General features: G+C 45.8%; 1 protein-coding gene across 1 annotated transcript in view; it reads left to right on the forward strand.

The window, feature by feature from the left end:
• The window catches only part of IRAK2 (interleukin 1 receptor associated kinase 2), a 56,137-nt gene that overhangs the window by 19,721 nt on the left and 12,709 nt on the right, over positions 1–23,707 (forward strand). The window contains exons 3-9 of the mRNA XM_081276018.1: positions 7,911–8,054; positions 12,146–12,252; positions 14,317–14,511; positions 14,594–14,658; positions 18,908–19,022; positions 20,740–20,849; positions 22,715–22,910. Coding sequence (XP_081132144.1) covers positions 7,911–8,054; positions 12,146–12,252; positions 14,317–14,511; positions 14,594–14,658; positions 18,908–19,022; positions 20,740–20,849; positions 22,715–22,910 — 932 coding nt within the window. The remainder of the gene's footprint in view (positions 1–7,910; positions 8,055–12,145; positions 12,253–14,316; positions 14,512–14,593; positions 14,659–18,907; positions 19,023–20,739; positions 20,850–22,714; positions 22,911–23,707) is intronic.

Here is a 23,707-nt window from a genome sequence, read left to right on the forward strand (position 1 = left end):
GGTGAACTTCCATTTATTTATTTTGTTTTATGTTTTTTGCAGCTCTGGAGATTGACCCCAGGATCTCATGCATGCTAGGCAGGTACTCTGCCACTGAGCCAAATGCCCAGCCTAGCTGTCATTTGGCTTTTCTGCTTGACTATGCTCCTCTGTATTGCAAGTTTTGGACATAGATTATGAATTAATCAGGACAGGTTAGGTCGTGCTGCAATAATACAACCCCCAAAAGCTCAGTTGTTCAACACAATTAAGATTGACCTCTTGCTCCTGTGGTTTTGTATGGGTCAGGCCACCTCCTGCTTTGTTCTGGAAGTGACAGCATCTTCACTTAAAGCCCATTGGCCAGACCAGTTTTATGGCTCCTTCCTAATTGTAAGGGGGGCTTGATATGAGAGAGGAATTAGTGGGTGTTTGATAACATTGTCTCATCCAGAGGTTATCTCTCTACGAGCTTATGAGAAGTTCCTGCCTAACAAGGTCCCCTTGGTCTCACTCTTGCCCAGCTCTCTGACCTCATCTCTACCAAATCCTTCCTCTTTCCCTTGACTCCTTCAGCTCGACCACTAGGGTCTTTATTCAAGGGGATGTGCCAAACTGTTTTCTGCCTTGGGACCTTTGCACATGTTGCTCCTGCTCCTTTAAGCACTGATTTCTCCTCACCTCTTCTGCATTCTTCCTGTGGCTGGTTTTCTTCATCTTTTGGGTCTCTGATTAAATGGCACCCACTCACTGAAGTTCTCCCTGGCCACCCTATAGAGGTAGGCCTATTAGGCCACCCTCCTTTAAGCTTCTTTAATTAGATATCTTTTTTTTTTTGTATTGCTGGATGGAACCCAGGCCCTTGCTGATGTTAGGCTGGGCTACACCCTTATCCCCTAGAGAGCTTTTATTTAATTAGCTTAATGTAGAGATTCAATCCATTTGATGAAGGATGCATCCTAGTCCCTAACAGCAAATGAATGAGGCACCTTTGTCACCTTGGCCGTGGATGAGAGTCTCTGGAGAACCAGGGTGAGAGCAATCCAGGAAGACAGATCCTGCCCTCAGATTTGCCTGATTTTATGTCTCCAGGAGGTTGGAGACCGGAGATGAGGAAGGAAAGGTGCCTCATCCCTGGTATGGGCAGCTGGCCCCTGGGTTAAGCTGTGGATGAATCCCTTTCCTTTGTTTTTGAAGGAATCCATTTCAGCCAGGAGTCAGCTTCAGAATAAAAACAAATATATAGATATTACTTCACTGTCTAGTTCAAGGGTGAAGGGTGGGGGATTTCCCAAGTGTGCTCACCAGGGAAGGACTTTGTGGGCAGCTGAGCCCTGTTTTCCTCAGTGAGGAGGCCTGGATTTGCTATTATGCTGAATGTCCCCAGGCAGCAAGTGAGGGCCCTGGGGTCAGCCAAGGCCTCAGCATGCAGAAACCTCCTTCAATCCTTTGCATGGAGGAAGGTGGGAATAAGTACAGACTGTAAGTCACTGTTCTAGCTTCCACTTTCATGGAGTAAAAGACAGACCTTTGCCCCAGAGCTGTGATCTGAATTAAGTAGGCCACACTTGGGGAAAGTGCGTAGAGAAAGAAGGCCTATCCAGAGTTGGTCAGGGAGGGTTGTGGTAATTTTTAACTGTAGTAAATAAAAATACCTTGAAAATCTCTCTCTCTCTCTCTCTCTTTTTTGGTATTGGGGATTGAACTCGGGCACTCAACCACTGAGCCACATCCCCAGCTCTATTTTCTATTTTATTTAGAGACAGGGTCTCTAAATAGTGCCTTGCTGTTGCTGAGGCTAGTTTTGAACTCAAGATACTCCTGCCTCAGCTTCCCAAGCTGCTGGGATTACAGGCGTGTGCCTCTGTGCTCTGCTTAGTCTGTGTCTCTTGAGTACTTATTCATCTCATGGTAAGTCTCAGGTGGTGGAGGGTCCAGTTCCTCATCTGATTGTCAGAGGAGGAAGCAGAGACTGGGGGAGACCACCTTGGGAGGGGGAGCCCCGCTGCAGAGTGCAGAACTGATGAAGTCCATGCCAAGCAAGTGCTGGGAGGCCAGTAATTGATTCTCACTCATTAGAGAGAATGCAGGACATTCCCAAAATACAACGGAGAGAGAAAGAGAAATGCCCATCAACCAGCCCTGGTGAGTTGTGAATGGGACATACCGAAGTGCTGCTGCCCCCACCTGCTGTCTTCCTGCTGCCCCAGACTCCACTGTCACTCTGGGTTGGGTCTGCTATCAGCCTCAGTTGTCAAAATCACCCCCATCTAATCTGATTGTCTGAGAACCAAGTTGTCAGCCACTTCCTGCTCATAGCCACCAGCTTCCCGTTTGTCTCCATAGGCCCCCAAGCTGCCCACTCTGCTGTGTGCCATGAGGCTGGCCACAAGGGCACAGGCAGGGGAGAGCAGGTCCCCGCCTCTTCTGCCACCACCTGGCTCTTGTGTCGTTTTGCCCCCTTGGCCATATCTTTGGGGTCATTCACCAAGTTGCCACCCACCTGGATTCAGTTTCTATGAGAGCATTTAAAATGTGGAAAATTGCCTTCTATCTTCCATGCCTCCTTCAGAAGCCCTCGATGGGAGCCAGAGGTGTGTTTTAGGTAGCCATAAGGGACATTCTCATCACACTGAGCCTCTGGGTAGGGCCAGGAGGAGGAGGGTTATCATTTATTTCAACTCCCCTGAAGAGGACAGGAAGCTGGGGGTGGGGGTTAAGAAACTTGGCCACAGGCACTCAGCTGCAGTGATGGAGGCTAAGGTGGCCCAACCCGTAACAGAAGCTTTAACCACTTACTCCTGGAGAAGAAAAAAGGCATAGTTCTGGAAGTGTGAGGCTGTCCTGTGTGTCAGGGATGAGAACTCTAACCAGCTTGCTTCTTGGCCTTGACAGACAGGAAGCCCAGATTGAACCCTCTTTACCCCTTCTTATGAACATTTGGCTTCCTTCACCTCATCCTGCGTTGCTGTTCTATTTTTATTTCACCAGCATCTTAGGGTGGGCATTGTATCTGCTTAGCAATCAGAGAGCAAATTTCCAGAGAACGAGGAGTGGGCATTGTATCTGCTTAGCAATCAGAGAGCAAATTTCCAGAGAACGAGGACAGAGAGGCCACATTTTCCCTGTCTTGCAGGTGTTTTTTTTTTTTTTTTTTTGGTACCAGGGATTGAATGCAGACGTGGATAACCACTGAGCCCCAGCCACAGCCCTTTTCATTTTTTTTCTTTTGAGACAGGGCCTTGCTAAGTTGCTGAGACTGGCCTCTAACTTGTGGTCTTCCTGCCTCAGCCTCCTGAGCTGCTGAGATTATAGGTGTGTGCCGGCACGCCGGCTGGCCTGCAGCTTTGATTGTAGGAAAAGAGGCAAAGACCTGTCCTGCCTCTTCCAATTCAGATCACATATCAGCAAATCCAGGGCAGAAATCAATATGTTTAAAATTTTTTGCTTTGTTTTCTTCTTTTGTGGTGTGGGGGATGAAACCCAGGGCCTTGTGCATGCTGAACCATGCCCCAGCCCAAGTTGTCTGATATTTATTCATTATATTTATTGTTTGCATTTAAAAGACATTTAGCCAGGCCTAGTAAGTCACACCTGCAATCCCAGCTACTCAGGAGGCAGAGGCAGGAGGATCTCAGGTTCAATGCCAGCCTGGACAATTTAGCAAGACCTGTCTCAAAATAAGAAGGGATGGGGATGTCACTCAGTGTTAGTGTACTTTACTAACATGCATGAGGCCATGGGTTCAATCCCCAGTATTGCCATTAAAAAAAAAAAAAAAAAAAAGACATCCAAATCCAGAGCACACTGAGACAGGGGTTTCAGGAAACCAAAACTTCTCACGAGTCCTGACATTGGCTGTCAGCTGATGTTGGTGCTGGGTGTGGCCTTCCAAGTGTGACTAGGTACCTCCTGTGTGGGAGGATGGCTGTCACCCCAAGGGAACCGCCAGGTTTCCTTGAAGGCTGATACTCTGTCCCCGCCCCAACGCCCTTCTGTTACCACTGTTTACCACGAGTCCTTGCTTCCCTGAATGCTGAAGTATAACACCAGAGAAGCGTGCCGAGGCAAGTGGAGAGTGGAAAGTGGAAGCTTTATTAAGGGATAGCAGAAAAGACTCCTCCCTGGAGGAAGAAGGGAACCTGAAAGTCAGAATTCGTGGAAAGGAGAGGTCTTCCCTATTTTATATCTGAGGTCTTCTTTTGTCCTCCCACATCTACCTTTTGTTTCCCTCTATCTTGCGGTGATGGGGGATGCAGGTGGGAAGGCCAAAAGTTGGGATATGGGTGGACTGATGGGGCAGGGAGGAGTAATCTGGGCATTGGAAGGGCCTGGGGTGGTTTGATTGGCACCTCCCTGTTTGCTGGGAGTTACTTCATTAACAGTTCTTTAGGATGGGTCCGGGCCTTGGGGACATTAAGATTTCAGTTTCTCCAGGTGTTCTTCTGGTTTCTTGGACTCCATTCTCCACATTAGACCCAATTTACCTAACTACACTAACTACTTATCTTTAAATCTGTCATCACTTCCGTGTGATCCAGAGTGCCACTGTGTGTCATTGAGGAAAGAAAAAAAGAGACAGAAGAGCTGGACTCTCCCTAGGATGAAAACAGAGAAAGGAGCTTCCTATATTCCACATGGTTGGAGCCCTCAGGGGTCACCAAATGGGCTGGTGGTTTTGATGTTCCTACCAACTATGACTTGACAAAGGCAAAGATTTGTACTGAACAAAGATGTCATCAGGGGGTGGGGCACTGACAATAAGTGAGGCCAGATGGCCTCCTTCCCCCAGTGGAAACTAAGGCTCATACAGACAGGGCCAGGTGCCTCATCGGCTGTGGCCAGGGCTGTGTACAGTGCAGATGGGACCCTTGGGGAGTGTCACACACTGTCGGCCTGGCCTCTGTAGGTCACTGTTGGGGACCCTTCCCCAGCCAGCACGAGGGAGCCACTTCTGCCCTTGGGCTTCACACATGAGGTAACAAGGATGCCACTAGTGTGGTGATTGGGAGAACATGGCATTTCCACCCGACGTGGTTCTGTGGAAGGAAGGTGATAGGAGAGAGGCAGTGTCCCTGGCCAGAGAGCCTAGGCTGGGGAATAAGATGCCTTGGAATGGCATGAAGTGGCCCTTCCTCCACACCCTGGGAGTGGGCAGCTCTGTCCCAAACCTGTTCTTGAGTCACTGTTCTCTTGTAATTGTTCTAATTGTTCTTTGCTGTTGTTGTGTACCATGACCCATTGTTCCCTTCCTGCCTGCGCCTGCTGAAGGCAGGACACCATGGGGCCAGGTGGCTGCCGGGAAGGAGCTGCTGCTAGAGTCCCTCTGCAATGTGAGAGGACCCTGGGGGGAGGGATGACATCCTCTTGGGGAGGTGCCTTCCTGACTCAGGCCCTGCTCCTCTCTGCATCCGTCCATCCATCCATCTGGGTCTGGTCTCAAAACTTCCATGAATCTGTTTCCTTACCTCAGACTTCCAGGGTGTTAGGGGAGGGAGGGTACTTGGAGTGAGAAATAGAACATCCATGGGGGGTGGGTAAAAGCACAAGTTAGTCAGTCGAATCAGTGGAGGGCTGGCCCATGGGCTCACACGCTTAGGAACTGGGCCAGCGGTGTCCCCAAGGCAGGCTGCTCACTAGGGTGTGGAAGATCCATCCTAGTCATTATTTGAACTCACTTGCTCACTCATTTTTTTTTCTTAGCAAGTATTCTTTACTTTGCAAATAATGAATGATCATTGTTGAAAAATTCCGTGATATGAATAAACCAAAAACAAAAAATACACAATATAAAATCCCTGCCACTCTCTCCACCCATAAATAATCACAAATATTTTGATGTGTATTCTTCAGGTTCCTTTTCTCCTTCTCTCTTTTATATATCTGTTTATTTATTTTTATTTAGTTACTGGGATTGAACCCAGGGCCTTGCATATGCTAGGCAAGTGTTCTACCACTGAATCACATCCCCAGCCCTTTTTATTTGTTTATTTTTATTTTTAGGCAGGGTCTTGCTGAGTTGTGGAGGCTAGCCTCTCACTTATAATCCTGCTGCCTCAGCCTCCCAAGTGGCTGGGATTACAGATGTGCACTACCATGCCTACTCCTTTTCTCTTTATATATATAGACTTCTTCTATTCTTTTACACGTATTTTACAACAAGCTATTAACATATGATATATGCTCTTCTGTTGCTTACTCTTTTTATTCAACAGTATGTTTTTAGCACCTTTTCATGTCAATGGATAAAGTCAAACATCTTTTAACTTATTTTTATCCAGAGTTCAGTTAACTATAAGCCCATATGCCAAATCTGGCCTGCCTTTTGTTTGTATAAATAAAGTTATATTGGAACACTGATGAATTTACATAGTGTCCCTGGTTGCTCTTGTTGCTATGATGGCAGAAGAAACCATTGGAAGCCCACAGAGTTTCTAGTATGTTCTGGCTGGTGCTTGTCAGCTCTTGCCCTATTTCTTGTAACTGATCTGGTGGGTTTCCTTCCTATCTCTGTGACTCACAGCACCTTTGGGGTTTCTCAAATCCATGTCAATGGGAAGTGATTGCTCTTGAGGAGCAGAGGACTTCTGCAGCCAGCTCAGCCTGCCTCTGGCTGTATAATCGTGGGCAAATCACTGACCTGCCCAGGCCTCAGTTTCCCCATATTTAACAAGGATGAGACACAAAGATGTAAGGATTTAACTTCTCTGACACTGGGCCTGGACCTGACTTGGTGGGTCCTCTGTTGTCCTGCTGAGTAGCATGTCTACAAACTGGGGAAGGGTACTTGTGTTGCATGGCTTATGGAGGGAACCTGTAGAACAGCAAGAACTTTTATGCTTCTGAGTGTAAGGAGCAACTTAGAGGGACAGGTTTTTATTTTTTATTTTATTTTATTTTATTTTAGAGCTGGGCTGGAACCTAGGGCCTTGTGCATGCTAGGCAAGTGCTCCACCACTAAGCTGCATCTCCAGCCTGGGAATGGGTATCTTTCTTTTGTGTGTGTGTGTGTGTGTGTGTGTGTGTGTGTGTGTGAGAGAGAGAGAGAGAGAGAGAGAGAGAGAGAGAGAGAGAGAGAGAATGAATCTTAATATTTATTTTTTAGTTCTTGGTGGACACAACATCTTTGTTTTTTGTATGTGGTGCTGAGGATCGAACCTAGTGCCTCACACATGCCAGGTGAGCGTTCTACCACTTTAGCCATATCCCCAACCCTGGATATCTTTTTTGTTTGTTCATTTTTTTAGTTGCAGATGGACACAATACCTTTATTTATTTTTTTTTTGAGAGAGAGAGAATTTTTAATATTTATTTTTTAGTTCTCGGCGGACACAACATCTTTGTTGGTATGTGGTGCTGAGGATCGAACCCGGGCCGCACGCATACCAGGCGAGCGCGCTACCCCTTGAGCCACATCCCCAACCCTTATTTATTTATTTTTATGTGGTGCTGAGGATTGAACCCAGTGCCTCACACATGTTAGGCAAACGCTCTACCACTGAGCTACAACTACAGCCCTGGGATTGGGTATCTTTAACTTGCTCGTGTGCTCACGGGAAATGGATGGTGTTTAAAGCCCTTTCACACTTGTGTTCTCATTTCCTTCTTACATCAGTCCTGCAAGGGAGGCAAGTGGATGTTATTATTATCAAGATCAGGTAAGGAAACAGAGGCTCAGAGATGGAAAGTCACATGTCTGAGGTTACACAGCTGGCAGGGTCAGAAACCAGGTGTGTGTGACACAGAATGTCAGAGCTGGCGCGTTACCAGGCATCATTGTGCATAGACTTGATCCAGAGAGAGAAAGACCCTTCGTCCCAGGCACTCTGTGAATCTAGGGCACAGCCAAGTGTGTTACTTCCAGGCCCCGCCTCTCCCTGGCTACCCCATGCCAGGAAATGATAATGACCTTCTTTCCATCTTGTTTTCAGGGAAACCAGTTCCTGAAACCAGACCTTCTTTCCCAGCCTCCCCAGAGGTGGTGAAGCCAGGAACTGTAGCAGCCTTTGGGAGAAACACCCAGGATGAGCAGGAAAGGGGGCAACCCTTGAGGCCCACTGCCTTCCCAGGTCCAGGTATCTTCAATTTAATTTTATTTTTTTAACTTACAGCAAAAATGTTTAAGGAAACGAGGATGTATCTAGAAGGACAATCAACTCAGGATATCAGATCAGAACTTTAGGAGTGGGGGATAGAAAAATGACAGACCTTCACAGTGATAAAGTACAGTTAATGATGTCATAGATATGTGCATATTCATGGAGACTTGTCCACATATAGTGAGTTAAAAGTGGGAAAAAAAAAAAAAACCCATGCCTGTAAGCCCAGCAACTCAGAGCCCAAACAGGAGGATCACTAGTCCAAAGACAGCGTCAGCAAGTTAGTGAAACCCTGTCTCAAAATATAAAGGGCTGGGGATGTGACTCAGTGGCTGAGTCCCTCTGAGTTCAATCCCTGGTACCAAAAAAAGCAAAAAAAAAAAAAAAAAAAAGTGAAAAAAACACCATAGTTCTAGCACTTGGGAGGATTGAGGCTGAAAGATCGCCTGAGTCCAGGAGTTCCAAATAAGCCTGAGCAACATAGGGAGACTCTATCTTAACAAAAACCAAAATCCAAAAACAAGCAAAAACCAAAAAGTAAAATAAATTGGTAACAAACAAAAATATACATATGGACTGGTGGTGTAACTCAGTGGTAAAGCATGTGCTTAGCATATGTGAAGCCCTGAGTTTTATCCCTAGTACCTAAATAAATAAATAAATAATCCAAAAGGACATATAGAATTTGTTACCTTCTTAATATGTGGTGCTGGGGATGGAACCCAGGGCCTTACACAGGCTAGGCAGGCACTCTACCACTGAACTACATCTCAGCTCTCATTTATTATCATCTTTGTCAAAAGCAAAAAATTACTCAGTAATTAAGGACCTTTAATCCTTAGCCAAGTATATGAGTTAGGTATTATTCTTATCTCCACTTCACCAATGAGGCTACTGAAGTACAGAGAGGTCACACAGTGTAGCCAAGGTCAGGGGTTACCATGTTTTACTGGTGCCTTCCCAGATGCTGGCATAGGTCAGGCCTGCATGGGGACTCTGAGCTGGGTGCCTGACCCCATCTCTGTCCAGAGCCCAGCATTCACAGCCCAGCCATGGAGAGAAGAGGGTGCCCTCCCCCACGCCTCCTCTCTGTCAGTCACAGTTCTGCTCCTTTGTCCTGAGGGACCTGAGATAGAAGGAGAGTGACCCCTTCAAGGGCACATGAGTAGGAAGAGGTGTCTGGGTCAAGGGATCTGGTTGCATAAGTCCCTAAGTACTACACATGCTGCTGTCCCAGAGCCTGGCAGACCACTTCAGATTCGTCTCCTTCCCCTGTGTCCAGACAAGGGCTGGGGGACAGTTTGCCAGATGAGAGGATGTCTTAGTTGATGGATGGCTTCCCAGGAGAAACCTATAGTTGGCTTCTTGGTCTCCCTCTTGCCCCTGTAGCTGAGTCTCACCTCCTCTCTCTTGTGGCCTTCTGAGTGGAAGCCAGAGATCCCAAATCCATGAAATCTGTTTACTGACGCAGTTTCCAGAGGCCAAGGAGCGCACTGGCCAAGAGGAGCAGGTCTTTGGCATGAGGCAGACCTGTATTTGAATCCCATGGCTGTCACTTTATAGCAGGGAGAATGACTCAGCCTTCCTGTACTTTCAGTTTCTTCATCTATAAAAATAACAGAACCCATTCCATGTTGTTGGAAGGATCATACACTTCAGTGTTGCCAGGTTGGTAGTGCTCACTAAATGTTAGCAGACACTAGGAACATTCCAGACACCCCAGCTAGGTTGAGTCTGGATAATTTCCTGTAGCTAAACATACATTTTTTTAAAGTATTCCAGATGTGGTGGCACCTGTCTGTGTTCCTAGCAACTCAGGAGGCTGAGGCAGGAGGATCACAAATTTGAGGCCAGCCTTAGCAACTGAGCAATACCCTCAGCAACTTAGCAAGACTGTCTCTCAAAATAAAATAAAAAGGGCTGGGGATTTAGTTCAGTGGTATAGTATTTGCCTAGCACAGACAAGGTCCAGGGTTTGATACCCAGTACCTGTACCACCCCACACATACACACACAAAAGAAAAAGAAAGAGGAAAAATAAATACAGACTTCTAATCAGTAATTAAAGATAAAGGGAACCGGTCCAATAGCCAGAGTGAAAAATAAGATAGGGGAATTCTAGCCAGGCACCCCTCAGGATGGAGCAGGTAACAGGTTTAGCAGTTCCTTCCAGGATTCATTATCCCGGTTACTGTAAAAACAAGCGTCGCCTTGTCACCTTTGCCACCAGTCTTTGCACTGTTTACTTTTTTGCATGGCCCGGGGAGCAGGTGTGCCTGGCAGGTCCAGATGATCACTGCAGTGTGAGTTAGGAAGTTGATGGTCAGTTTGCCCAAACTAAAAATAAGAGAGTAATCATTTACAGCGTCAGATCAAGGCCTGTTCTGCCTTAGGAAAACCCTAAGATTTTACATCAGAACAGCCACATGGGGATCAGCACAGGGGCCACACCTACCTTACTTAGAGTCACAGGAAATGAACCTGCATTCCATCTAGAAAAGCAGGTGTTCTACAAAGAGTTCTGAAATAAGTGTTTGCTTTTTTGTTGTTATTGTTAACAGTTCTCAAAGGGTTAACTCCCAGTGTTTTGGAGGCACTTATGTACATAGTGCCTCCCTTGACCTTGCTGGATAAAGGAGGCATGGAAGTGCATTCTGGTTCCCAGGCCTTCTGAGGTCCTCTGTGAAGTTCACAGAAGAGGCCAGTTGCTTACTAGCTGTGGGACACACCAGCCCTATTTCCTGACCCACTTGTGGCTGTTCTTGTTGAAGATCTTCAACATACATACATGGAAGCCACACAGCAGTCCCACCCATGCCACCCCACAGTACCCATCACCCACAGGTCACCCACGACCCATCTTGCATCATTGGCTATTTTGACCTGTTCTCCTATTTTTCTTTAGATACTCTCTCTCCCCCACCCCCAGTACTGGGGATTGAACCCAGGGATACTCTACTACTGAACCACCCCCAGCTTTTTTGATTTTTATTTTGAGACAGGGTCTTGCTAAGTTTCCCAGGCTGGCCTCCACCTTGCCAGCCACCTGCCTCAGCCTCTGAGTCACTGGGATTATAGGTGTGCCACCACCTTACCTGGCTTAAAACATTTTCTCATACAGGAAATTCCATACACTTACAAAAGCAGAGTTTAATGACCTTTCCTGTCTCAATCAGCTTGCTCAGTAGTGATCAAACAATGATGAAATCTGATTACAAAAAATTCTCTCTCTCTCTCCCTCTCTCTCTCCCTCTCTCTCTCATTAAAAAAATAAATAAAAATAAAAAAAATAAAAGAGGGCCTGGTGGATCTGCTGTGCTGGGCCCTCCTGCTGCCCTGCCTCTGCATGGCGGATCCACTGCCTCAGTCCCTCCCACCCCACATCCACTTAGCAAAAAGTTTCCCCACGGGGTGATGGCAGCAGCCTGGGAGACTGAGGCAGGAGAATCACAAGTTTGAGGCCCAATCTGGGCAACTAGTGGGACTCTGAAAATTGTTGGTTTGGGGGCTGGGGGGTAGTAGTAGAGCACCCCTAGGTTCATCCCAGCAACCCCTGCCAACCTGTTAAAAAAAAAAAGTTTCCCATCTTTCAAGGCCAGGTCTAATGCTCCTTCCTCCCTGAAGTCCTCCCTTTTCCCAGCCCACTGTGGTCTCTTCGGCCTCTGACCATCATGGGCTTTGACCTCAGAGGTTTCTCACTGCCTCGTGAGCTGCTGTGGAGGCTTCTAGAAGGCATACTTGGCATCTGGTTGGGCTGAGTGGGTGGTGACACAGGGCAGGGGGAATCCTGGCTCTACCACACACCAGCTGTGTGGTCTTGCGTGTGGCCCCACCTCTAGTGCTTCCACATCTCCATCTGTCAAGTAGAAGGGTAAACAGCACCTGTGTTGTCACATAGCTTAAATGAGGTGATGCCCACCTGAGGAGTGTGTGGCCTGGTGTGTGGTGAGTGGCAGGAAGTGGCAGCACTGAGAAAGTGCCAGTCTTGGTCTGGGGACTAGATGGGAGCCCACCCCTCAGCTCCTCCCCTTCTAGGCAAGTCCTGACCCTAAGTCCTTCCTTTCCAGGGTCCGCTCCAGCCAGAGACCAGCACCAGGCCTCTCTTCTGCTTTTTTCTAAGGAGGTTGTGCTTCATTCCTCAAGACCTCACCTCCCCACCTCACTGGATTCAAAGGTAAATACCCACTCTGCTTCTACCCCTTTCTGCACTGCCCAGCTCACGGAGCCTCTCATTTCTTCATCCTGAGACCAGTTTGAAGGTGGGGAAGAGAAGGAAGACCCATGAAATTACTCGAGCCCTCTATGACTATGGGCATAGGCAGGCAACAAAAATCTGCAGGGGTGGAGATGAGTGCACTTCACGGAGTGCATTTTTCTTTTCTTTTCTCTTTGTGAGTTGCTGGGGATGGATCTCAGCGCCTCACACATACCGGGTAAGCGCTGTGCCACTGAGTTACCCTCCAACCTACATACATGCTTTTCACGGATTTCCCCATTATTTATGTTTAAATGAGAGATGAGCTGATTATTGACCTCCTTCCTCCCCAAATGTGTGGACACGGTGGTCATTTGCTTATAAACCCCCTCCCCTACCTTTTTTCAACTCACTTGTTCTGGGTTGAATAACTCAGTCTGAGTTAGCCTGTATTTTGAGTGATTTGGGTTTTGGGATGCATTAACTTGGGTGGGTCTTTAGTACTTTTGCCTTTATGGGCCCCTTCCTTTGCTAACAGAAACAAACAAACAAACAAAAAACCCAAAAACCAGAATTGTCTTTTCTGACAACATTAATATTCATATAAATATTAATCCACATTGGATTAAAATGAAAACCCTCGGCTGGGAGTGGGTGCAGTGGTAGAGTGCATTCTCAGAGCACATGAGGCTCTGGGTTCCGTCTCAGCACTGCAGAACAAAACAAAATCAAACAATTTTTTTGATTCTAAAAATACGTTTATCTTCTTCTAATTTTAAAAGAAACTAACATGTTTTCATGGTCCTTAAAAGTATTACAGGTTCAGTGTCTTGGGTAGAAGGCAGCTGTGTGGATCTGATTAATGAACTTCCACCATAAAGAACTCTTTCAAGGGGGCTGGGGTTGTGGCTCAGCAGTAGAGCGCTCGCCTAGCATGTGTGAGGTGCTGGGTTCAATCCTCAGCACCACATTAAAAAAATAAATAAAATAAAGGTACTGTGTCCAACTACAGCTTAAAAAAATGTTAAAAAAATTTAAAAAAGAACTCTTTCAAGCAGGGATTTTCATTTTAAAAAATGTTTTTAACCCTGGTGTGGTAGTGCATGCCTATAATCCTAAAGATTCAGGAGGCTGAGGCAGAAGGATTACAAGTTTGAGGCCAGGCTCAATAACTTAGCAAGGCCCTGTCTCAAAATAAAAAATGAAAAGAGGCTGAGGGTATAGCTCAGTGGTTTAGCAGTAAAGTGTGCCTGGGTTTGGTCTGTAGTACCCTCCCCCCCACCAAAAAAAAAAAAAAAAGATGGTCTAATCCCTTAGGAGAATGATCATGGTATAATATCAAGAGGAAAATAACCAGAAATCCAAGCTGTATATGTGTGCAGCATAGGCCTGTTTTTGCTCAATAAATCCTGATGTAGCTCACTGGCAGGAAATACACTAAATTTTAATAGCAATTAAATGGATAATGGAATTATGGAGAATATTGTGTCCCCAATTTTCTAAAACTGTTAATAAGAGCACATATAACTTTGCCAAATTTCAATTTGTATGTTTCCCTTTTTAAAAAGGGAAGGTGCTGAAGGAGAGCATCTTTTTATAGGGTTCCATGTGCACCAAGACTCCGAGACTGTAGAGAATTATGCTTGGTTTTATGAATCCCTTCCCCACTTCCAGAAGTCTGGAGGCCCAGCATCCTGCTATTTACAGGACTGAGGGCACCAAGTGTGGCAGTTGACCAGATGTGTGACCTCACTTCATTTATTTGACTCCCTACACACCAATACCTTAGTGAATCTTCAAAATGGCCTTCCGGGGTACTATTGTTATATTTGCCAGTGGGGAAATTGAGGGGTTGAGTAATTAATTCAGGGTCACAAAGGTACAGCTGGGATCTGAGCTCAGGCCCATCAGTGTCCTTTCTACCACTTCCTACTGAATAAGATGATGAGCTCTATTCCCTCAGCTCTGGTTTCCAGGGATTGGAGGTGGCAGGGGAAGCAAGCTTCCACAGTAATCTCAGTCTCTCTCTCTCTCAATTCTTAGGACTTCAGTACCTCCGTTCCACAGCAAGAAAAGTGCTTGAACATGACTGAAGAAAACCTTTTCTGGAGTGAGGCAGAAGTGATCCAGGCAACAGGTGACTTTGATCAAAGCCACAGAATCAGCGAAGGCACCTTTGCTGATGTCTACAGAGGGCAAAGGCACGAGATGCCCTTAGCCTTCAAGAAGCTCAGAGAGGTGAGCCTGGTGGGTTTCTAGAGAGGGGTGGAGGCTACACAAGAGAGGCTGGGTTTTCATGTTCCAGTGTCTTTCTCCACAGACAGCCTGCTCAAGTCCAGGGTCAGTGGAGAGGTACTTCCAGGCAGAGGTGCAGCTTTGTCTTAGGTAAGTTCCCCTTTGGAAAATGCTTTGTCCAATTATGATAACAGATAGCCCCTCTATGGTGCTTCCTATGTGCCAGGGGGGTGTGAAGTGCTCTGTGTTGTCTCTCTTCCTCTTCTTATAAAGCCACTAATGCTGTTTTAGGGGCCCCACCCTCATGACCCCATCTAATCCTAATTACCTCTCAAAGGGCCCACCTTCAAATACCATTAACATGTTGAATTTGGAGATTAAGTTTCAAACACATGAACTCTGGGGGGCATATTTAAATCAGCATATAAACTCATTCAGTCTTCACAAGAATACTATAACATAGCTACTATTATCACTTTGTTTTACAGATGGGTGAGTGGAGGCACAGAGAGGTTAAGTGTCTGGTCCAAAATCACAAAGCTAGTAAGTGGTAGAGCCACTTACTGATGAACCTACATGGTCTGTGTCCAGAATCCATGCTTTTCCCATGTAGCAAGTATATGCATAGGTTAGAGTTATAAAGGAAACCTGGCTCATTCCATCCCCTGCTTTCCATGTGGGAAGAAATATGTTTCTGTCCCATGCTTTGATATAGGCAGAGACTTATGAATTGCAACTCTAATGGTGAATCCACTTTAAAATTGTAGCCCACTAGAATTGGGGTTGGCAAATGCAGACCCACAGGCTAAATCTGGCCCCACTTATGTTTGTACAGCCTGAGAGCTAAGAACTGTTTTTACATTTTTAATTGGTTGGGAAAAAAGTACTCCATGACACAAGAATATTATATAAAATTCAAATTTTGGTGCCTATAATAAAGTTGCATTGGGAACATAGCCATAATTACTCATTTCTAAATTATCTTACTTTTGTGCTACAGGGTATGATTGAGTAGTTGGAACAGAGACTGTATGGCCTACAGAGTCTAACCTATTTACTAAGCAGTCCTTTACTGGAAAAGTCTGCTGAGGGGCTGGGAATATAGCTCAGTGGTAGTGCACATGCTTAGTAAGTGTGAGAATGGAAAAAAAAAGACGGTTTACTGAACCCCAGGGTAGAGTAATAAAGGCCTTCAAAAGTTATTTTCAGCTGGGTGCAGTGGTATATGCATATAACCCCAGCTACTTGGGAGATCGAGGCAGGAGGATTGCAAGTTTGAGTTCAGCCTCAGCAATTTAGTGAGATTGTCTCAACATAAAAAATAAAAAGGGCTAGAGATGTAGCTTATAGTGGTAGAGCATCCTGGGTTTAATCACCAGTCCCACAAAAACAGAAGTTATTTTTAAATTTGCTCATTTTACAAATTGATAAATTCAGACCAGAGAAGTGAAGTGGGCCTTCCAATTCCAGAGCTGGGTGGGGACTGGGAAAGCTTTTTCACAGTCCTGGGAACTTTGTCCTGACTCTCCCTTCATGAACACATATTGACCACCTATTGCATGCTGGCCACATGATGCATGATTATTATGGAATAATGCATGATTACTAGGGAGTATTTTAAGAAATACAACTTTGAGTACTGGGTGTGTAGCTCCATGGTGGAGCCAGCATGCATGAGCCCCTCCCTAGGTTCTATCCTCAGCACTGGGAAAAATTATTATAAATAAGAAAATATATGAGCTGGGATTGTGGCTCAGCAGAAGAGCGCTTGCCTAGCAATGGCAGAATCCAGGTTTGATCCTCAGCACCACATAAAAATAAAGGCAATGTGTTGTGTCCATCTACATCTAAAAAATAAATATTTTTAAAAAATATTTAAAGTACCATAGCAGTGTGTATTAATATTTTATTTTATTTTGTGTGTGATACAGGGGATTGAACCCAGGGAGGGTATAGTATAGCTTTACTACTGAGCTGCATCCTCAGCTCTTTTCATTTTTGAGTCAGGGTCTTGATACATTGCTGAGTGGCCTTCAACTTATGATTCTCCTGCCTTAGCCTTCTTCTTCTTTTTTTTTTTTTTTAGGTACCGAGGATTGAACTCAGGTACTTGACCACTGAGCTACATCCTCAGCCCTACTTAGTATCTTATTTAGATACAGGGTCTCACCAAATTGTTTAGCACCTTGCTTTTGCTGAGGCTGGTTTTTTTTTTTTTTTTATGAGAGTGAAAGAGGAGAGAGAGAGAGAGAGAGAGAGAATTTTTTTAATATTTATTATTTTTTAGTTCTCGGCGGACACAACATCTTTGTTGGTATGTGGTGCTGAGGATCGAACCCGGGCCGCACGCATGCCAGGCGAGCGCGCTACCGCTTGAGCCACATCCCCAGCCCACTGAGGCTGGTTTTGAACTCGTGATCCTCCTGCCTCAGCCTCCCAAACCACTGGGATTACAGGTGTACGCCACCATGCCCAGCCTGCCTTAGCCTTCTAAGTAGCTGGATTACAGGTGTGTACCACTGCGCCCAACATTTTTTTTTCTTTTTGCAATGCCTTGAACTTACTAGGCAGGTACTGTATTACTGAGTTACACCCCCAGGCTTTCTAAAATTTGTATTTTGAGAGAGGATCTTGCTACGTTGCCTAAATTGACCTCAAAGTTGCGATCTTCTTGCCTCAGTGTCCCAGGTCACTGGGATTACCGGCAGGTGCTGCTGTGCCTGGCATTATTTTGATATATTTTCTTTCATTCTTTTTCTTTTTATTGATGGATATAAGTGTACACAGTGCACATCTCCATCAGTGCAAAAGGCTGCCAGTGCCTTGCCAGGGGGTCCCTTTTCCTGCCCACGAGGTTATAAACCACCACAGAAAATAAGTCAGAAAAAATTAGTGAAGAACAAAAGATACAGAGTCAGAAATAGTTTTGAAGCAGAACACCTGATAGATCCAGCCCACACAGGAGTTGGAGCTGGACAATTAGAAAATGGCTCCTGTGGTTTATTTAAGGGTGTACATCAAAGCAGGGATAGGTTTCAGGGATGGAGTCTTGCTTCTGATGTTTTGCAGTCAACAGGTTGATTGTCATCTTGGCAGGTCAAACCCATCTCTGAGAGGCTGTGCTACTACAGCAGGTCATCCCATCTTTGGTACTGTGGGGGACCAGGCAGAGCTGAATAGGGCTCACATGAGTTTGGACGGTTACAGCCAGAGGAAATTTCCACTGGGAGAGTTCCCAGACACCAGATTCTCCTATTCATTGGCTGCAATGCCGATTTTTGGTTCACACATAGTGCACGGATGGCTCTTGACACACATACACACCCACACACACACACACACACAGACACACACACACACACACATATATATATATACATACACTTTATTAAAACTGGAAACATAATTCTGCTTCCACTTTGACTTAGTGCCTGGGTAGAGTTGGCAGTCGTTCCCTCATTCATTGATTGAAATAATGGAGCCATCCATCCCTTTCCTAGGCTCCAGGACATGCAGACCTGAAGCAGTCGGTCCCTGCCTTGGAGAAGTTAATGGTCCAGTGGGGGACTGGCCTGTAAATAACTAATAGGCATAACGAGTGTGGATAGGAAGTAGAGGGGGATAGAGAGATCAGACAGAAGGTGGAGGGAAGCAGAGAGGTGATGGGATGGGGGTGACCAAGGCCAAGGAGAGGGAAATGAAGGGGCATTTAGAAAGCTGTCTATGTGACAAATAGTGACTCATTAGATGGGGGAGGTAAGGAAGCATCCAGGAAGCTGGATAGGTGGTGTGCCCATTGCAGATATAATAAATACAGATGGAGAAGCAGGTTTGGTACTTGCTGAGCCTAAGATGACATTGACTTGAGTATCAGGATACAGTTAGACATTCAGGTGTGGAACTGAGGATGGGGCTAGGAGTCAAGGGGTTTGGGATTGTTTCTAATAGCAACAGGAGGCACTTAAAGCCAGCTGAGGAGCTCAGCTGCAGGAGACCCTTATTTCAGAGGAAGGCAAAAGAGAAGGGTCTTAGTAAAAAAAAGTCTAAGAGTGGCCAGAAAGGAAGGAGGTGATCCTGGAGGGAATGGTGACTGAGACCCAGTAGGAAAGGATGGCGGGGAAGACCTCCAATCCCAGAGTCGTACTGTCACGGAGCTGGGTCCTGGCTTCACTGCTTACTGGCTGTGGCCTTGGGCAAGTTCCCTAATCTCAAGGCTTCTGTTCCTGGAAATGGGTTGGTAAAGGTATCACACTGCAGGGAAGTACAGCAGGGTAAGGTCATTAGGGGTTGGAGTGTGTGGCACCTTCGAGGTTGCCATGGCCTTGTGGGTGGAGAGGGTGGAAGTCTTTGGCTCTTCTTGTTGTCTAAATTGTCACTGTGCACTGATGTCTGATTTCAGATGTTGCCACCCCAACATCTTACCTTTGCTGGGCTATTGCTCCGGAAAACAGTTTCACAGTCTGATCTACCCCTACATGACAAATGGTTCTCTACAGGACAGACTCCAGAGTCAGGTAAGGGACTGAGTCATAATCAGAGAACAGGAACAGGAAGCACCCAGTTAGGGAATCAAGGTAAAGGACTTATTGGAGGGCAGAGGGGAGAAGGCCACTCGGGGAGGACCAGGGATGGCTTTGAGAAGAGAAGATGGATCAAGGGAGATAAGATCTGAGTAAATGTCTTCAGGAAAAACCTATGCAAAAATTATTTGACAAGAGGCATGTCATTCAAGTCAAGAGCAAGCCAGAGGTATGCCATAGTACTAATTAGGTTCATCATTGTTCTGGAGGTAGTAGCCAATGCAGCAGGATAAGAAAAATAATTAAGAAGAAAGAGTATAGAAAAGTGGAGGTGAATTTTTATTACAAATGTTAGTCCAATACATACCTTTTTGCTTATGTATTATTAATGGAATGTCCCTGAAAAGATATGTAAGGAACTGGTCAACTGGCTGCCTCTGGGAAGGATAACTAAGTAGCTGGGATACAGAGTGGGAGGAAAACTTACACTATCTTCCCTTTGATACCTTTACCATCATGTGAATGTAATACCTGATAAAATTTGTAGTTTTTAAAATAGACCTCCTGCTTATAAAATCCTCTGACAGGTTAGAGAGTTCCTCCACAACAAATTATTGCTTCCCTTGGCAGGGACCAACGAAACCATTAATTGTGGTATATGAAGGGTCACCAACTGTTCCAAGGCTCTCACCATGTGCCAGATACCTTGAGAAGGGCTTTACATGTGTCGTTTCTTTTGGCCTTGCAACAACAAAAAAGGTCCCTCCCCCGTTGTCCAAAAGAGGGGTCTCTGGCACAGGGACAAAGTGACTTTCCCAAAGGAGCACATTTGACAAGGGTATGAGCTGAGCCGTCGATTGGGTTCCTCTGGCTCCAGATTTTGGTGTTTTTGAGAAGAAATCTATTAACAGGGGCCATCCAGGCCAGTTGTTGGGGGATATGGGAGCTAAAACAGTGGTTGAAAAATAGGTGGTGGTTTCGCCTGGGAGATTCAGTCTCAGAGCAGAAGTGCCAACGCCTGGGAGCAAGTGGGAGGCTTCAACCCACCCTGCATTCCTCTCAGAGCACATGAGATGGGCTTAAGGCCTACGAACGAGGCATGCAACACAAGCTCCCTAGCTTCTTTTCCAGGAGGGAAATCTCAAGAGCTGCCCCTGTCATGGTAAAAATGACTGCTGTTTATTGAACACCTACTGTAATGCAGGCACTATGCTTTACTGCCCCTGAATCTTTACATTAGTCCCTCTAAAATAGGGATAAATCTTCCCTTTTTTTTTCTTTTACTTTCCTTCCTTCCTCCCTCTCCTTTTCCCTCTGTTTTCTCTGTCTCTCTTTCTCCCTCCCTCCTTCTTCCCACCCCTTCCTTCTTTCCTTGCTTTCATTTGAACCCGGGACTTTACACATAGTAGGTGAGCACTCTACCACTGAGTTACACCTCCAGCCTGATGTTTCTATTTTTACCCAAGGAAGCAGCCTCAGAGACATTAAATGTCTTTACCAAAGTCACACAGCTAGTGTGTGTCTGAGGGGATTTACATACAGTTCCGTCTGATGTCAGGGGCCATATAGTACCATGTCAGTGAGTCATGTGGCTGAGCCCTGTTGTGAGGACAGACATGAAGGACTAGGGGAGAGAGGAGACCAGGACCAGTCCATCAGGACCTTAGGAAGGGGAAGGCGTGACTGTTTCTACACTTTTTCTTTCTTTTAGGGTGACTTGGAGCCCCTCCCCTGGCCCCATCGTGTCAGCATCTGCTCAGGGCTGCTCTGTGCTGTTGAGCACTTGCATGGCCTGGAGATCATCCATGGCAACATCAAGAGGTGAGAGTTGGGTTGGACTCACCAAGGGCCTGGGCTACAAGGCTGGGCCTAGCACTAGTTCTTGCGTCTCCTTTCTCCCTCTGCATCTCGTCTCTTTGCTTTTCTCTCCCCACCTTCCCTCCCCTAGATATCTTCTTTCTCCTTGTTATGCCCTCAAAATCATTGCTTTTGGGCTGTGCCTTCTGGTTGCTCTATGCATTCATGCCTGCCTGACTTTATGTTTGTCTTCCTGAGCTGCTGTTTTCCCAGCAAGCCCTCCGCGCCTCAGTGCATTTCACTGTCTACTCAGCAGCCATTGTGGACCCCATTCTTGAGCTTTGGGCCATGTCTGCCAATCCCCCTGGGATTTTGAGCTCCCTGATCTTCTTAGAGACCCGTGCACTGTTGCTTGTGTATCATGGTGATAGCATCTTGTCAGGAGAGCTTCCTGTACTCCAGCTTCTCAGTATCATGTGTCCAAGAATAGAGGTCACAACATGGGTTTCAGCATCCGCGATTTTTAAAAGATTTCTGAAAATCTGATAAAACCAGCTGTGGAATTACAAGACTCATAGTTCCCCAGAGGCTTATCTCCATTTGACACATGCAAATGTGGAAGCCCTTTCCTTTATTCTCTCCCCTGATTTTCATTTCATTTAATCCACAATTGTATTGTCAAGGAAGGAACTGGAAGGGCTAGAGGTCATCACTGGTATGTATACTATCCTGACTCATCAGTGGGCCTTTTTTTTTTTTTTTTATTATCTACCCATGACATTACAGTGATCTTGGCAATTCATACATTTGTATCATTGGGGTATAATTTCTCATTTTTCTAATTGTACAGATTGCAAATCACACTGGTCATAGAGTCACCTGAGCCTTTGTTTTTTTCTTTCTTTTTGTAGTACTGGGAATGGAGCCCAGGACCTTGTGCACACTGGGCAAGTGCTGTACCACTAAGCTGCTCCCCAGCCCAGCCTTTTATTTAGCTTGTTTCAATTCCTCCCTACACAGATCCTTAGTCCTAGATAATAGTTGACTGGTTGCCAGTTCATCTTCTGTTTCCTCTCTTTATTTCCCCACATTGAGTATCAACCTTGTGGTTAGTGACTCCATAATCTTCCATTAAAAGGTTTTACCCATAATTTACTTAACCCCTCCTAACAGTGAGTGTTGGAATTGGTGTCTACATTTGAAGATACACATGTCGCCTAGCTTATCTCCCCACTTTCAAATTCTTTCCCAGAGTTATTTCCCATCAATGAGATAAATGGGTCAAAGAATATTTTTATTGTTTTTTGTAAAATTTTTTATTGCCCTTTTTATTCCTTAGGATCTGGGATGCTGATATTTTGACTTGCATCAGCCATGCAGAGCTGGGGTCAGAACAGCTTTGGAAGGGACCAGATTGGCGCACTGCATGGGCTTGGCCAGCTGAGCTGATCAGGGTTGACATTTGTGGGGAGCAGGAAGGCTCCACCTCTGTAGCCACATTCCTGGGGCAACAAGACTAATTCTTTTTTTTTTTTAATTTATTTTTTAGTTGTAGTTGGACACAATACCTTTATTTTATTTATTTATTTTTATGTGGTGCTGAGGATCAAACCCAAGGCCTCATACATGCTGGGCGAATGCTGTACCACTGAGCCACAACCCTAGCCCAAGACTAATTCTTAACTCCATCCTCATTTGTTAGAGGAAGTGGGTTCCCAGTGCCCTGCCTTTGCCTGACTGGTCTGGCTCTTGAGCTCTGTGTTGAGGGTCTTCAGTAACTCCACCACTTCCAGGGGCTGACATTGCCTACCCCTAAGTCGTCTTCCAAAAGAGGGTCCATGGCAAACCTTCCAGATTAGAATGAGAAGATTCTCTTTGCTTTTCCACAGCTCCAATGTTTTGCTGGACCAAAATTTCACCCCCAAGCTGGCTCATCCAATGGCTCACCTGTGTCCTGTCAACCAAAGGTCAAAATACACCATGATGAAGACCCACCTTTTCCAGACCTCCGCGGCGTATCTTCCAGAAGATTTCATCAGGGTGGGGCAGCTGACAAAGCGAGTGGACATCTTCAGCTGTGGAATAGTAAGAGCTTCCTTCTTGGATCAAACTTGGGTCTGTACTCATTTGCCTTCCCAGAGCTGCTTTGTAAGCCCAGGATATAATGGGTTCTGGGGTGGGGGGACATACGTATGTGATCGACTGTATGTGGTTCAAAAAGGCTAAAATATTTCCTCTGTGGCCTGTTAGAAAAATGTTTGCCAACCCTTGAAGTAAAGGCACTCCTGACTGTCTGGATTCTAAAAGGCTATAGATATTATATCCTGACTTACCTGATTCCACCCAGTCATCCATCAGGTGTTTATTTGTGGGGTTTCCCTCATTTGTTCATCCACTGTGCAGCCATCTATCCTGTGTCCAGCATCCATTTGTCCAATAGCCATTCATTGCCCATCTACCCAGCCAATATCCCTCCCTGCCACCACCTCCAACCTTGCCCTTTGTGACCGTGCACCAGGCCCCCGGGGTATAATGTAACTATAACACATTTCTTCCCTCAGGAGCACATGGTCCAAATATAGCAATCCTCAAAATATCTCTCTGTATAACACACTCCAGTTCCTTGAGATCTCTACAGGATCGATGTGTTGTTAGACCAGGACGCAAGAAAAGACCCCTTATTCCAATTAAAATCAAATTAAAGCAAGCTTATTATTTCGACTGGCCGGGCTGCCTCTCCCAACAAAAACCGCGGGAACAAGACAGCCCTGCAACTTTCTTGCAGCCCAGATTTTAGCCTAGAAAGTTACACAAAGAGGGATTACAGATAGCACAACTCTGAGGAGCATAACACAAAGGCTAGTTTACATTTTTGGTGGCCC

This window comes from Spermophilus citellus (assembly GCF_964194105.1).
Source record: "Spermophilus citellus genome assembly, chromosome: 19".
NCBI classification, from domain to species: Eukaryota; Metazoa; Chordata; class Mammalia; order Rodentia; family Sciuridae; genus Spermophilus; species Spermophilus citellus.